The sequence below is a fragment of the Dipteris shenzhenensis genome, chromosome 31 (assembly GCF_047967505.1).
Source record: "Dipteris shenzhenensis isolate YYH24624 ecotype China chromosome 31, Dip_SZ_1.0, whole genome shotgun sequence".
NCBI classification, from domain to species: Eukaryota; Viridiplantae; Streptophyta; class Polypodiopsida; order Gleicheniales; family Dipteridaceae; genus Dipteris; species Dipteris shenzhenensis.
The window spans coordinates 17,684,616-17,699,248 of NC_141626.1; the positions used below are offsets into that span (position 1 = coordinate 17,684,616).

A 14,633-nucleotide genomic window follows, 5' to 3' on the forward strand; every position below is an offset into this window, starting at 1 on the left:
CCTACCAACAAACATGTAAACATAATTATTAAACTTTACCCTTTTTCATATACATACATGTTTTGATATTGAGTTAAATATAATCCCTTTCTATGGTTACATAAATGAACTACATTGAATAAGTATTTTGGGATCTTGTTTAATGTATTTAGATAGTATGTGAGTGACCTAGTTAAACAAAATCTTTAGTTTATTTAAATAGTATGTAGTCACCCAAATAACCCCCGCCCACCCACCCCCCTTCCCTTTTGAGGGGTTGTTGATGGAGGGAGAGGGATATGGAGAGGCACAAGTTGTGAGAGAGGGAGTGGAGACACAATCTATGCATGCCAAGAGAAAGGCATATACACTTCAAGTGAAAGGCTAGCTTGAAAAGCACAATCAAAGTAAAAGGGAAACCATCTAATTTTGGAACAATAGACAAGAAAAACAGAAGGAAAGCATGTAATTTACTACTTTGCACACTTTACCTTGCAAGCCCTCTATAAATTAATAAATGGAGCTATTATTTTTTAGTAGTAGGAAGAAATACTCCATTGGAAACCTTTGTGCATAGATATATTTTCACACCTCAAAGACTAATTGTAAAAGAGACATCACTTTTGGACTTGAGATACACATTCCCTCACATGCTTACATATATTTAGGTGCATATGGGAATAAGCCACATGGTGATTCTCTTGTGAAAAGGGAAAACATTGGAAGGAAAATAAAAGAAAATCAAGTTGGGCAATCATTATATGAGCCAAGTGGCCCTTTAAAGAGGTTGAATAAATAATGTAACCTATATTTTTTCTAGATGCGTTAAGTCCATGTGTGTGTGTGTGTGCGTGCATGCATGCATGCATGTGCGTGTGTGTGCATGTGTGCATATGCATGCATGTATCCATCCTTTAGACTTCATGGATGATGTTGGGGTTAAACTTTGTGTTTGAAATGATGATTAGATAATCATTGTACTTTGTACCTTAGATTTGCGCCTTGAAAATGGGCTTTCCTGACGTTATTAAGATTTTACAAAATACCATTTCAAGGCCTTCTTGATGTGCTTTGTGTGGATTGTCCATCAGAAACGATGTTTAACCATCTCTCTTATCCTTGACCTTTAGCAGTCATGATCGAATGTGCATTGTGGGCCTTATTGATGTGCTTGGAGAAACTCAATGGCTTGATTAGAACTCTGTGTGATGGGGATGATCAAGGTCTTGTGATCCATTAGTGCCTGTGAAGTCAAGGGCAATCAAGGGTCCCGAACGGCCATTAGTATGTTATCATCAACTCTATGAGGTGGTAATATTAGAAGTTCTTTTAGAAAGGAAGGAAAGGGAGACTCAAAGAAACCTCATACAAAGTTGAAACTAAAGCAGGTTTGGTTGAGGGACTAAGTTAAAGGATTAACGGTTAGGGTTAGATTGGTTCGTTGAACTTTTTTTTAACGATAGGTAGCCTATGGGGAATTTTGAGTTTCTTGGCCTCTCCTTGAGCCATGTGTCCTAATATAAGCCTTGGATTTAATTTTGATCTGAAGGCCTACAACACTTGATGAAAAACATGCTTTTGGATGAAAAGCTCTTGATCTAAGGCATAAGCACTTTTGAAGGCCTCTAAATCTATATATTTCACAAATTTCAACTCTTTGCATCATCTAGATGATGTTGGCTCTGGCGCCCTCTCTCTCCAACATCGCTCACTGGTGCCCTCTCTCTCCAACATTGCTCACATTGAGAAACCGCTTCGGAGGTAGAGACATGATTTCCATGGCAAATGACGGAAGACATCATGACAAGAATTTTGTCGATGCTTGAGTTGGAATACGGATACACTCATTGAGATTTAGGTAATATATAATTCTCTTACATATTCGCGATACTCAATCTCGGCGCTAATATTCTCGGTGATTACAACCTCAGTGCACGAGGAAGGGCCCATTCCCTCGGATTATAACTATTTGGGGAAGGAAGCACGCCGCCTCCCCGCACACACTATGTGTGGTTTATAAAATATACACATATCTATCTATCTATCTATATATATATAAATGTTTTCCATTTCAAGTTCTGTGTTTTCTTTTGCTTTTGCATATTCTACATTCTTCTTTTTCTATTTGTGTGCCGAGGTGTTTGCAAGAAGGGAACGCTTAAACACATATGCCATTTGGTCAGGCCTACTATTGTCAGCTTAGTTTATAGTCAGGTATTTTACAAACACCGACGTGTCATCCTTTCTTCATCGTTAGTTTATAATCAACATATTATAGATTACTCTCTGCATTCATTTTCCTTAGGCGGCCTACCGCACCCTAGTTTTTTCCACTTAACAAAAGAGAAGAAAGAAAGGCTCATACATACTGAATCTGCTCATTTGGCAGCTGGTTCGTTGAACTTAATCATGATGTATTAGTGGCAAAGATTGGGATTAAAATTTTTTTGGCGAAGGATTAACGGTTCCTCACAAAATATATTTGGGCTTCTTCATTCGGGCATCTCGTGCTGTGAGAAACTGTATTTGAGCTCGCCATAGCTGTTAATTCGGCCATCTCCTTCGCTCTGTTCTCTTGCTCCTTCCAGTTTGCCATGGCTCCCCCCTCTGCCCATGGATCCTCCCCTGCTCCTTCTGACACCCCCTTGCCCATCAAATACACGCAGCTCTTCATCGATGGGCGTTTTGTGGACTCTGTCTCGGGTAACTTCACTGCATGCGCTCTCCTTCCGGTCGTGTGCAAGTGTCACATATTCATTCTGATGCTCGCATAAAGAGCGAGAGAGCGCAGAGAGGGCCTTTATTGGAGCTGCACATATAGATCGATCGATTTGGGAGAGAAAGAGCGAGAGCTTTCATTGCAGCTGACGATTTTTTCCCGTGGGCGGGAGGGAAGAGCACGCGCGCGAGAGACCCTTCGTTGGATTATAGGAATTTATGCTTCATCTACCGTAGGCGAGAGAAGCGTGTCTTTCCATTCGTTTCAGAGTGAGACAGAGAGAGCGAGCGAGCCGGAGAGAGAGAGAGAGAGAGAGAGAGGCTTTTGATCCTCTTCCTGCCTGACTCGCAGGGAAAACTTTCCAAACTTTCGATCCACGTACTGGCGATGTGATCACAAGTGTAGCTGAAGCTGACAAAGAAGATGTTGATATCGCTGTTAAAGCAGCTAGAAAGGCTTTCGACGAAGGTCCTTGGCCGCGAATGACAGGCTACGTATGTACATACTTCTCTTGTTCTAGACTCTAGGCTCTTGTAGCCTTTCCCTTTCTGGATCTTCCTGTACTTACGATAATCTATTGTTTCGCATGTTCTTTGTAATCCTCAGGCCAGAGGTCGGATTCTGGACAAGCTTGCAGATCTTATGGAGCAGAACGTGGACGAACTGGCAGCCTTGGAAACCTTGGACTGCGGTAAACCTCTGCTAATGTCGAAGATTGTGGACGTGCTTGGCTCTGCAAGCAATCTTCGCCGCACAGCAGGTAATAATATGTTCATTCACTTTATATGGTGCTCCATATTGTTACAGTGTTAAGTCTCTCTTTCGCAGTGGGTACTTCATCAGAGTGATATGGTGTCGCGCTTTGTGATTTCTGAATAAAAAATTCGGAAGCAACATCTTCAGCCTGCACTGCGCTAGATAGCTGAAGTTTGCCCAATTTTTGATAGTCTTACCTGCCTGCAGGTTGGGCAGACAAGATTACCGGCAATACGTTCAAACTGGACGGGTCATACCAAGCTTTCTCTCTTTACGAGCCTATTGGCGTTGCCGGTGCCATCATTCCATGGAATTTCCCCATTTTGATGTTCATAATGAAGGCCGGCCCTGCTTTGGCAGCTGGAAATGCTCTGATTGTGAAGCCCGCCGAGCAGACTCCATTAACGGCCCTCTACCTTGCTGCCCTTGCCAAGGAGGTGGGTTCTCTACCTGCATCTATTCAACTCACATAGATGGCGTGAAACAGTAGATGAGTATAAACCTTTGTTGACTGAATCAATCGTTACCAGGCTGGGGTACCGGATGGTGTGCTCAATGTTTTGCCCGGTTTCGGACACACAGGTGCAGCCATCGCAAGCCATATGCAAATTGACAAGGTGCGGTTTCCACTGAAGGCTCATCTTCGAAAGTGTGTAATCTGCCTTTGTCCAACTTCTCCGTGCACCTTAATGATGTCTAGCGCGCATAGCACGTACTAGTCCTTTGGACACTTCAAAACTCTCAGAGTGAGCACAGCAGCGGCTGTGCACCGACGTGGGTTGTTTATTTTACAGATTGAAATCCTTAGCATTTACACTGCTCGGCTTAAATCTGTCCAGGTAGCATTCACCGGCTCTACGGAAGTTGGCAGACTGATAATGGAGGCGTCTGCAAAGAGCAACTTAAAGCCTGTCACGTTGGAGCTGGGAGGCAAATCTCCCCTTGTCATTTGTGATGATGCTGACCTTGATATAGCCGTGGAGCTGTCCCAGTGGGCACTGTTCTTCAACATGGTACGTTCAATGTTGTCCCGCTGAAATTTTCCCCTTTCAGAGAGCCTCTTTGGAGTCCAGCTGAAGCGGGGAAATCCAGGGGCAATGCTGTGTTGCAGGAAGCAGAGTGTTCGTCCAGGAGGGAATCTACGAAGAATTTCTCAAGAGGTCAGCGGAAAGGGCGAAGAGAAGGGTTGTGGGCGATCCGTTCAAAAGCGGGGTGGAGCAAGGTCCACAGGCACGTTATCTAAGTACTCTGTGATATGGGATAGATTGGCTGCTGAACACGCTACAGATTGGCTGAAGGTCGGATAGGTTTGATAATCTAGGTCGTCGATTGTCAATTGGTGATTGAAGGCTAGCGTGACCCGTCAATCTACATAGTACAGAGTCCAGACGAGCCGTTGATATTAAAAAGCTAAGATACGATATGATTGTCAATTTGTGAGATCATATATTGGACGCTAGCGTGAATTTAGATATAAGCGAATGACTTTATAATATATTTTTTTTAGAAAGCGGCGAAAGGTGTGCTGCACGAGGAGTTTGAAGAAAGGGTTGTCTGATAACAACAGTCTTTTGTGAGGTGCGCGTTGCGTAATTTGTAGCCCGGCGTTGTTGTCCTCTTTGACGAGTCTTTCTTGTTAGCAGGTGGATCAGTCGCAGTTCGACAGGATTTTGGGCTACATCGAAAGTGGCAAAGCTGAGGGAGCCAAGCTGTTGACAGGCGGAAACCAGATCGGAACCAAAGGCTACTACATCGAACCCACAGTCTTTGCAGACGTTGAGGTAAAAGCAGACGGAAACGAAGAAGATGTAAGAGCTGGTTGACAAATCTTTCCAGTGTTTCCAGTTGCAGAGAGCTAAGTTGAGTATTTCATTCCTAGATGGGGGAAGAGGTGCATAGCTTGAACATCATCACTGACTTTACGTGCTGCAAAGAGACCTTAGAGCTGAGATCATGATAGGAATGGCTAATTATAGCATTGGGACTGTAGAGGTTATAAGAGTTTAAAACATCTTCAAAGCTTTGCAGTTTCAGAGTCCAGACTACAAAGGGCTTGTAAACGTGAGCCAAAAAATTTAGCGCCAATTGCGGGAATCATTCGCAATTGGTTTTGGGTGTTTCTGAATTATCTTGACCAGTCGAGGATATTAAAGGTATAACCCACAAGATGTGATTGGCAAAGCTCTGGATTGGCACAATCAAATTTAAACGCTTTAGCATTAGCTGCAAATACTGCAGGGATGACTAACGATTGCAGTAGCCATGGATGGTTCTCCACTAATTGAGTTCACTGGAACTTCTTCTTGTGGCCTGAACACTTTGTCACAAGCTCCAGACTATGGACGATTACCAGCTCAAAGATTGACGAAGTTTTGCAGTCTCTACTGCAGAGTTTACCCATTAATTCTCTACTGCAGAGTTTGTCCATTAATTCTGTGTCTAAAACTGGACAGTGGAGTTATGAGCATTGAGATTGCTGAAGCCACTCAAAACTCCAGCATCCAGTTCACTGAATAAACTTTACACAGACGCTATTTGTAGTCTGCCACTCCAAAGTTTTATATGGTAGCGAGCTCCATCATCACTGATCTTTCAATGGATGCTCCCCTCAGTGTATATGCTGTGCACTCCAAAGTTTTTATATGGTAGGGTTTGAAAGCTCGATCAGTATGATTTGTGCTGCGTGATGAACTTTGCTGATGATTCCCTTCTTCTACGAGATGGTCACACAGCTGCTTACTTTCCAAGCTGCTTGCGGCATGTGCAGGATGGCATGAAAATCGCACGGGAGGAAATCTTCGGGCCAGTTATGTCTGTGTTGAAATTCAAGTAAGGTCGCTCCTTCAATTCAACCCGTGCATTTGCAGTTTACTGATCCGAAGGCGGTCTTTACGCGTATCCTTGCTGTTTCTTTCGTTTTATCGATTGAGTCAGCGTAATGGCTGCTTCTTTAGAAGCAACAGACATTAGGCTGATTCGTTATTCCCCCTTGATCCTCAACGGAACGTGAACAACCGCTTGCAGTCGCAAATCCGATAAGCCGTGAAGTTTAGACGTTGCTTGCTTGTTTGCGGGAAGAACGCTGAAAGCGCTTGTCGCAAAACGATTTGGTCTGGACGCGTGTTTGAGTCCTGGATAATTACGAAGCTGAGGCCGGTGTTTGTTGTTGCGATGGGATTGGGCTGAATAGTTTTTACGAAATCTTCAAAGAAATTGTGTAATACTTGGCAAATGCGATGGAGGTGTCGACTGAGTACGGTGCTACTGTGGACGATAAAGAAATGGCAGTTTGGAGTTGTGTGCGACGTTCTGATTGCGTGCAAAAATGTTTGGTTAACGGTTAACGGAGCGAGATGTGGTGGGCAGGACGCTGGAGGAGGTGGTGGAGAGGGCGAACGACACGATCTACGGGCTGGCGGCGGGGATTGTGACGAAGGACATGGATAGAGCGAACTGGTTGAGTCGAGCAATAAGAGCAGGGACGGTGTGGATCAACTGCTATCATGTGTTCGATGCGTCGTTGCCATTCGGGGGGTACAAGATGAGCGGGTTCGGAAGAGAGCAGGGCATCCACGCCATCCTCAACTTCATGCAGCTCAAAGCCATCGTCTCCCCCCTCCATAACTCTCCCTGGCTTTGAAAAATGATCCAAGTAGTCGATCAAAGAGCAAATCTTAAAAAAAAAAAAAAACCCAACCGAAAGATTACAAACCATAGAATTCGAACAATAATCGTTGGTGCCAACTTAAACTCTGCCGCCCCTCTCGTATTTCAATCAATCATATATGTATATGATATATGTAGCTTTCTGTCTCGTATCTCAAACAATCATATATGTATATGATAAATGTGTCTTATTTATATGATATATGTGTCTTTATGTATGGACTCGTTTCGTCCTCTTTGAAAATTTGCTCATCCTATACGTATAATATGTTTCACAATCAACTTCTACTATGTGCCTCTCCATCCTAGGTGGAATTAAAAAGCATCCTCTCATGTCTCACCAATTTCAATGTCGATCCCTTTTGTGTCTCTTCATCTTGGTCTCCCATGGAGTGGTTTTGTCCACAGGGGTAATAAAACAAGGTGAATGATATTTAATCATTCATAAGGCTTGCCCAAGATAAAAAAAGCAAACAAAAAGGAAATGGTGTGGAGGAAGATTGCAGGAGATAAAGGGTATAGAGAGAGAGAGGCGAGGGAGGGGGGCGGGAGGATGGTGGTTTTAGGGGTGGAGGGGGGAGAGAAAAGGTGGAGATGGTGTGTAAGAAGACTTGAGGACTTAGGAGATAAAGAAGGGGGGAGAGAGAGAGAGAGAGAGAGAGAGAGTCAACCACTCAAAAGTTTGCATTGAAGTCGAATGAAGAAGAGTCAACATTTTGTCTAATAGGAAAAAAACACTTCCAAAAATTCTAAGAATGTCTAATTTTTGCTTTGCTCAATTTGAAGCATTGCTGAGGCTACCTTGAGGGCATGCCAAAAACAAAACCGCAGTATGATACTATTTTCTAATATTGTTATTGTTGTGTCTCTCCCTCTAGGACACACATTGGTAGCTCATCTATTTGAGGGCATGCCATCTCTATGAGCATATGCATTATGGAAATTTTGGAATAAAAAAGAGCCTCTTGGATTAGTCCCTTAAGATTTGTGATTAGCAAACCAACCAATGTGAAGGCTTGGGCATTAAAAGAATGGAGGATTCCATATTGACCTCTCATTGGTGGAGAGTCCTCTTTGCTCTCCACTAGGCTTGCACTTGTCTCTCTCTTGTCCCCACCACTTATTGAGGCATTCACTCCGCCCTTTCACTTTTGGATGGTCCCCATACCCCTCCTAGGCTCTCTTAGTAGGCCCTCAAATCCGCAACTTTTTTTTCTCTCCAAATTTTTAAACGTATCCCTAGCACCTCAAACTCCTCCTAGGAGTCTCCCCAAACTATCACCATTGACTCCTTACCTTTCTCTGAGCCTCTTCCTCCTCCCACCTCTTCCTTCTCTCAACCTTCTTCCAACCTCTTCCTCCTCTCAACCTCCTCTCAACCTCTTCCTCCTCCCAACCTCTTTATCTTTACTTGCTCTCATTCTTTTTACAATGGTGAAGTACTCCCCTTTCCCTAAGCCAAAGCTATCAATTCAATCTTGTGTGGGTCGTATTTTGAAGGACAACAGTGATATTTGGATCCCTCAAGAGTTTAGATTAATGAAATGGGCCACAATGCAAACATTTGCAACAGGTTCATTCAAGGTTTCTAGAAAGGATAGAGCAAAGAAAGAGAAGCATTGAAAGGGTCGCATTGTTGGGTTTTGTAATACAAAAAAAGGACTTAAGGTAAAGGTTCAGCACGTGTACACGGCTCGAGACATGAACTTGGATCCTGCCAGTCAAACTTGTTTTGCTTCAAACTGAATCTCTCTTTTACATTAACTTTCTTTCATTTTTAGATTAATGATTATATGTGAGCATGCGTTTTGAGAGAGGGTGTCTTGTGGTGCCGATGAACTCTAAACAAGATAGCAACAAAAGGTTAAATTGGATCCACAATCTCAAACCCTTCCATATTTAGATTCATCTTGAGACTAGGAATGTTTTGCATCCCAAACCTAAGAGGAAAATAGAACAATAATATGGTGGCTAATTTAGTTATATGCATGGTTAGTTGGAAGGATTAATGTAAATTAAGAGGATATATGCTCCATGATTGAGATGGCAAGCTCACTTATGCCAATGGTTCCACATGGAGATGGCAATAATCCACATGTATACTTGGTTGGTGTTTGTGTATTATCAAATTTGGATAGAGAACAAGCATATGACTGACTCAATCCTAGCATAGGAGTTTGGGTTTTGACTTTTATGGAAATTGTGGCTAAGGGGTGCTAATACAATTGAAGATGTAGGCCCTTATGGTGTAAAATGTTGTAAAGTATGCTAGGAATGGCCAAAATCTCTTTAGAAGTGTGCCTTGATATTCTGAAGGCATTGGTGATGACTGCAATAAAGTTTGATACAAAATGGTAAGGTTAACAAATGCACTGATAGCTATGAGCAACAATGGATTAAAATGGTTGCAATGGATTAAAATGATGTGAATAACATGACATATGAAACCATTATTCAAAGTGGGTCCCAACTTTGAATGCTAATGATCAAGATATGGGTTTATAAATTGGGACACATTTCAAGCATGAAGAAGCAAATTGATTTGGGCAAAAATTTTGCATCTTTGATCGGAAGGTGGCCATTATGTAGGCACTTTTTTTTTGTTTTTACGTGTTAGGATCATCGATAGCACAAAGCAATGGAAGGATTTTGCAAGCCATAAGAGTTAACTTAATGAGTGGCATCGCCTAATTGTTCGAAAAGGAAAAGGCTACCATACGAGCTGCGTGAATGCTAATGCAAGCTAGGTTAGTGCCAAAGGCGAGAGGAAAGGAAAGAATACAGGATCCAGGTGGAGGAAAGTGGAAAAACATGGGGGAAGAGAAGATAGAGAGAAGCCCTAGAGATCTAAGCTCACACAACAAGGAGGTATAGGCATTGCATGCTTGTGAGAGATGTAAGGTGGCCGGTGTCCTTGTGCGACAAGTAATGGAATCCAAGCTTCGCGGTTACATCCGATTTCCTTGTGAGTGCCACAACTAGGATATGTACTCTTAAGGGTATGATTGAGTGATCCAAAAGAAATGTGAGGTCCTTTGTTCAACATAGGGACCTTGTAAGCATGAAACATATTAATTTTGAAGTAATAATTATCTTACCATAGTCCCTTTAATGGACCTAGTGGTAAAATGACCCCAAGGATGAAAATGACGTCTTAATTATCATCCTTAACAAAAGAAGTCAACACCTAGGGGAGGATGCTAACATCTGTTATTATCTAATTCCCCCTACTATATTTCTTATGTGTGTGTGTAAGTGATGGAGGGGATGCATCCCCCAGTAAAAAAAAACAAAAAATAGCCCCTGAGAGGCCCAGGTTTGACTTTGGGCTAGATGGAGTCCCCATCTGGCCCAAAGTCACACCTGTGCACACTTGGGCCTCTCAGTGGCTATTTTTTGTTTTTTTAAACTAGGGAATGCATCCCCCATCACTTACACACACACACACACACACACACACAAGAAATATAATAGGGGGAATTAGATAATAAGAGCCCATTCTACTATAAGAGCCCACCGATCTTATGTTTGCTTAATAGAAACAATGGCCCAAAGTTGCGCCTGTGCGCACCTTGGCCTCTTAGGGAACCATTTTTTGTTTTTTTTTTAAATTGGGGGATGCATCCCCCATCACTTACACACACACACACCCATCACGCACACAATAAATACATTTAAAAAAATAAAAAAAAGTCTCTATACCAAGAAATACAAAAAAAAAAAAACAAAAAAAAGCCCCTGAGAGGCCCAGGTGCGACTTTGGGCCAGACGTCTGGCCCAAAGTCATGTGTGCATACACCTGGGCCTCTCAGGGGCTTTTTTTTTGTTTTTTTCAAATTGGGGGATGCATCCCCCATCACTTACACACACACCCATCACACACACAAGAAATACATTTAAAAAAACAAAAAAAAGTGCCTATACCAAGAAATACACAAAAAAAGTCCCCTGAGAGGCCTCTCAAGGGATTTTTTTTGTTTTTTTGTTTTTGTGGATGCATCCCCCATCGCTTACACACACACCCATCACACACACAAGAAACAAATACACGCATCACACCCTCGGGGGCTTTTTTTTGTTTTTGTTTTTTGGGGGGATGGATCCACCATCACATACTAGTGTCTAATCACATTCTACCATGATTATTGACTAATTACATACTAGTGACTAATTACATTCTACCATGATTATTTGCCATCAACAATCAATTACATTATGTACATACATCATATATGGAAGTAAATAATACATTGCAAGATTCCACTTGAAAATGAAAGCTCAAAGTTGAAAATCCACAAGAAAAATAGTTTCCAAAGGATTCTATTACAAAAAATATTTACAACCATCTTTGCACAAAATTGCTTTTGACAACCGAAATTGGTGTCCATAGTGAATACAACAAAAAATCTGATCGATGGCCTAAGTTGTGGGTCTTCTCTAATCCACCTAGCCAGTTGCATGTCTTTTGCCATGATCGTAACCCTCTTGGCATGGATTGCACACAAGTTTGTGTCCTCAAGAAGAGTTATGATTGCCACTTCTACTGCTTCTTGTATGGCGGCCGGTGCGATTGATTGAATACGATAGTCGTCCCTATAGGATTGCATAATCTCTTTCACCAATCGAGCGAACGGATCTCTTGGGATTAGAAGGTTCATGCTACTTTGATACTTTCTTATCTCTTGAAGTGCCTTCCTTCCAGGCTTTCTGCGGTGTCTTCTAGGGACTCCACCTCCTCCTCCACCTCCACCTCCACCTCGCCTATTGCGAGCTTTGCCTTTTCCTTTTGCTAATGTGATGCAATTCTGGCAAAGATTTTTCACCCTGTCTAGAATGTGGAAAGTCCTGAGTAGCATTGTGCCATGTGGGTCGTCGTTGTTGGCTCTCCATTTGTGCCCTTTGTTGTTGAGCCAATTGAATTCGCATTTGCCTGGCATCTTCTTGTCCTCTAGCCCATTCTTCCAATTTGTGTCTTTTGCGCTGCTGTTCTTCTGGTCTGCTTATTGGCTCTTCAGGTGCCTCAGGTTGACTTTGAGGATTGGATTGCTCCCCATGATCTTCTTCATCATCATCTGTTGGCTCATTGGTTTCTGTCCTCTCCTCCTCTCCTCCTCCTCCTACCTCCTCTTTCTTCTCTCTTTGATCATTGCATTGTATACATCGGGAGGGATTGGGAGCTTTGTTTTGGAATCAATCGGTCTTCTAGTCTACTTTGTTCTTGCCATGTCGGTGATGGTGGGGCTATGGGAAATGTGACGGTAGGAAGGAATGTACTAGTATAAGAGAGTACTGGTGGTATTGAGAAAATGAAGGTATTTGCATATATATAAAGGGGTATATTTATTTTGTGCATCATTATTAGTTAGCCCCCCCTCTTCCCCCTTCACCCCCCCCTCTTCCCCCTCCTCTCCCCCTATTTGTCATCATCCCCTCGGGGGTTAACCTCACAAAATTTTAGTGTACCGCATGCATTGTAAAGAAGTGATATTTTTAAAAAAATTTACTTAGATCATTAAAACATTGGGTTTTTTCATTCAACTTTAGGAAAAAATGATGTAAAGAGGAGAGGTGTTTGTTTTGGGGAAAGAAACTTATTTAAGGGGTTTTTGAAATTCCCCTTGAACTCCCGTGATGTTGCTCCCCCAACCTTTTCTCATCGCCTGCCATTGTTGGGTCCACAAGTACAAAATTCAAGGCTTGTTTTTAAAAAAGAGAGCCAATTAATTAAATGTCCACAATAAATATTGAAGTGCAATTTTAATTAACATCAAAGTACATTTGATTTAGTGATCCAACACTTTCCAACATGACTTCTGGTTGCTATCCAACTTCTATGTTTTTGGGAAGCTTGCGAAGATATCCATGAATGCCTTCTTTTACTCGTTTGAGTTCGACAAACTGCTTGGGCTAACTCTGTTTGCAAAGCTTTATTCGTTGCATAGGAGGACCCGACTATACCACAATAGAACCACTCGAACATCTCATGAAGAGCATTACTTCCATTAATCTCCCCTCCATGTCACATACTCTTGAAATAAGCACCTCGAGCTCTATAATGAGACTTTTGCATCCCTTGGGCACTCCAAGCATTCAAGGAACCATATTGGCAAAGAAACCATGGACCATGAGCATAAAGAATGTGCTACATACATAGAAAAAACACATGAGGTAAACAAGAATAAATTGATTGCAATTAAAATTTTGAAAATAGCAAAGAATAAACACACCATGTAGTGAGCAATGTGTGATTCACCCCATCCATCTACCATGGCTTCAACGAACTCTTTCACGATGACTTTATATAGTTGCACATCATCATCGTCTATGGAAGGCTTCCTCAAGATCTTTACTAGAGTATCCAATTCTTTCCAAACACGTATTCTCAAGGTTCTGACATGAGGATCAGCTTCCAAATTAGCCGTGCAATCACATAACTTTTTCCAATAATTCCAATGCAGATTTAATCAATGTTTTCCATGATTGGACAAAAACCTTTGTGCCTTAGAGCCTCCCATGGACACTTTATTCGGAAGATTTCCTGATTTTCCTGACAATTCTGTGTCTTTGATTAGCTTTACATTCCCCCCATGTAGACCCATGCTCGAGAGTAAAGCTTCGACCCTTGCTATACATGGTGCCGCTCTCTCCTCCGGTTTCATGTTCCATGCATATACAATGTGCAAGTAAAGCAATTTATCAATGAGCTGCATCTCTACAATGTCTTGAGATCTCTTGCCATGTGCCATTCAACTTTAAATGATCCGAACCCTTCAACTTGAAGCAACTCTCCTTTCATTTGCACATCTATGGCACTTGGAATTGGAGATCTATCAAATACCTAGTTCAAGAATGAGTGTGTCTCTTTAGGAAGTTCAAACGCGGTAAGCCACCAAATGTGCTTTTCCGATTGCACACTAAAATCTTCCCTAATTTCCTTATCTTTGGCATGTCCGAGGGCTTTATTCATCAAAGTAATACTAACCCTCTCCAACTTGTGGCCTTTTATAACCTCACACTCATCCAATTTGATAACGAATACTAACTTTCCTTCACAATCTGAAAGATTAAAGATTTACATGATTAAAAAAGATTTCATTAAAAATTCGAGCTCTCTAAACAATATAATTTTAACATACCCCATGCTTTCATGTTGTAAAACTCCACCATTGCAGCTTGGACCCTATGTACATCCAAAAAAACATTATTATGCTTTGTGTACTCAAAGGTTCTTGGTCCTTGCTTTGCCCCTTTGGTAGTTGGTCCTCCTTTCTTTTTGCTATGTTGGACATTTGTCTTGTTTGTGCCTTCCAACGTCATGCTTTCTGAGATGTGTATAAATCCACCCAACAAATCTTGAACAGTAGAATTTGTTTCTTTCCTTGCATTTCTAACGTATACTGGTCCTGGCAATAGAGGGTTCTTAATGCCTTGACCTCGAAGTGCATTTACAAAGAAATTATACATAGCTAAGTACCCTTGCCGACTAATGCCAGCAGCATCACATGCATGGATA

The 14,633-nt window shown here is 42.0% G+C and overlaps 1 protein-coding gene across 1 annotated transcript; it reads left to right on the plus strand.

The window, feature by feature from the left end:
* The first annotated feature begins 2,467 nt into the window (after positions 1 to 2,467).
* On the plus strand, positions 2,468 to 7,326 carry LOC147881129 (aldehyde dehydrogenase family 2 member B7, mitochondrial-like). Its single transcript, XM_087370310.1, has 10 exons — positions 2,468 to 2,682; positions 3,050 to 3,192; positions 3,305 to 3,458; positions 3,662 to 3,891; positions 3,985 to 4,071; positions 4,294 to 4,467; positions 4,547 to 4,684; positions 5,098 to 5,235; positions 6,222 to 6,283; positions 6,821 to 7,326. The coding sequence occupies exons 1-10, from the start codon at positions 2,574 to 2,576 to the stop codon at positions 7,092 to 7,094; spliced, it is 1,509 nt and encodes a 502-aa protein (XP_087226436.1). The 5' UTR covers positions 2,468 to 2,573; the 3' UTR covers positions 7,095 to 7,326.
* The last annotated feature ends 7,307 nt before the right edge of the window (positions 7,327 to 14,633 follow it).

What these genes read in the sequence shown, in the direction of transcription:
- LOC147881129 (XM_087370310.1), top strand. Translation starts at nt 2,574, where the DNA reads ATGGCTCCCCCCTCTGCCCATGGATCCTCCCCTGCTCCTTCTGACACC. An exon ending in GGCCGCGAATGACAGGCTAC is followed by an intron (nt 3,193 to 3,304) that starts GTATGTACATAC and finishes TGTAATCCTCAG; the next exon opens with GCCAGAGGTCGGATTCTGGA. An exon ending in CAATCTTCGCCGCACAGCAG is followed by an intron (nt 3,459 to 3,661) that starts GTAATAATATGT and finishes ACCTGCCTGCAG; the next exon opens with GTTGGGCAGACAAGATTACC.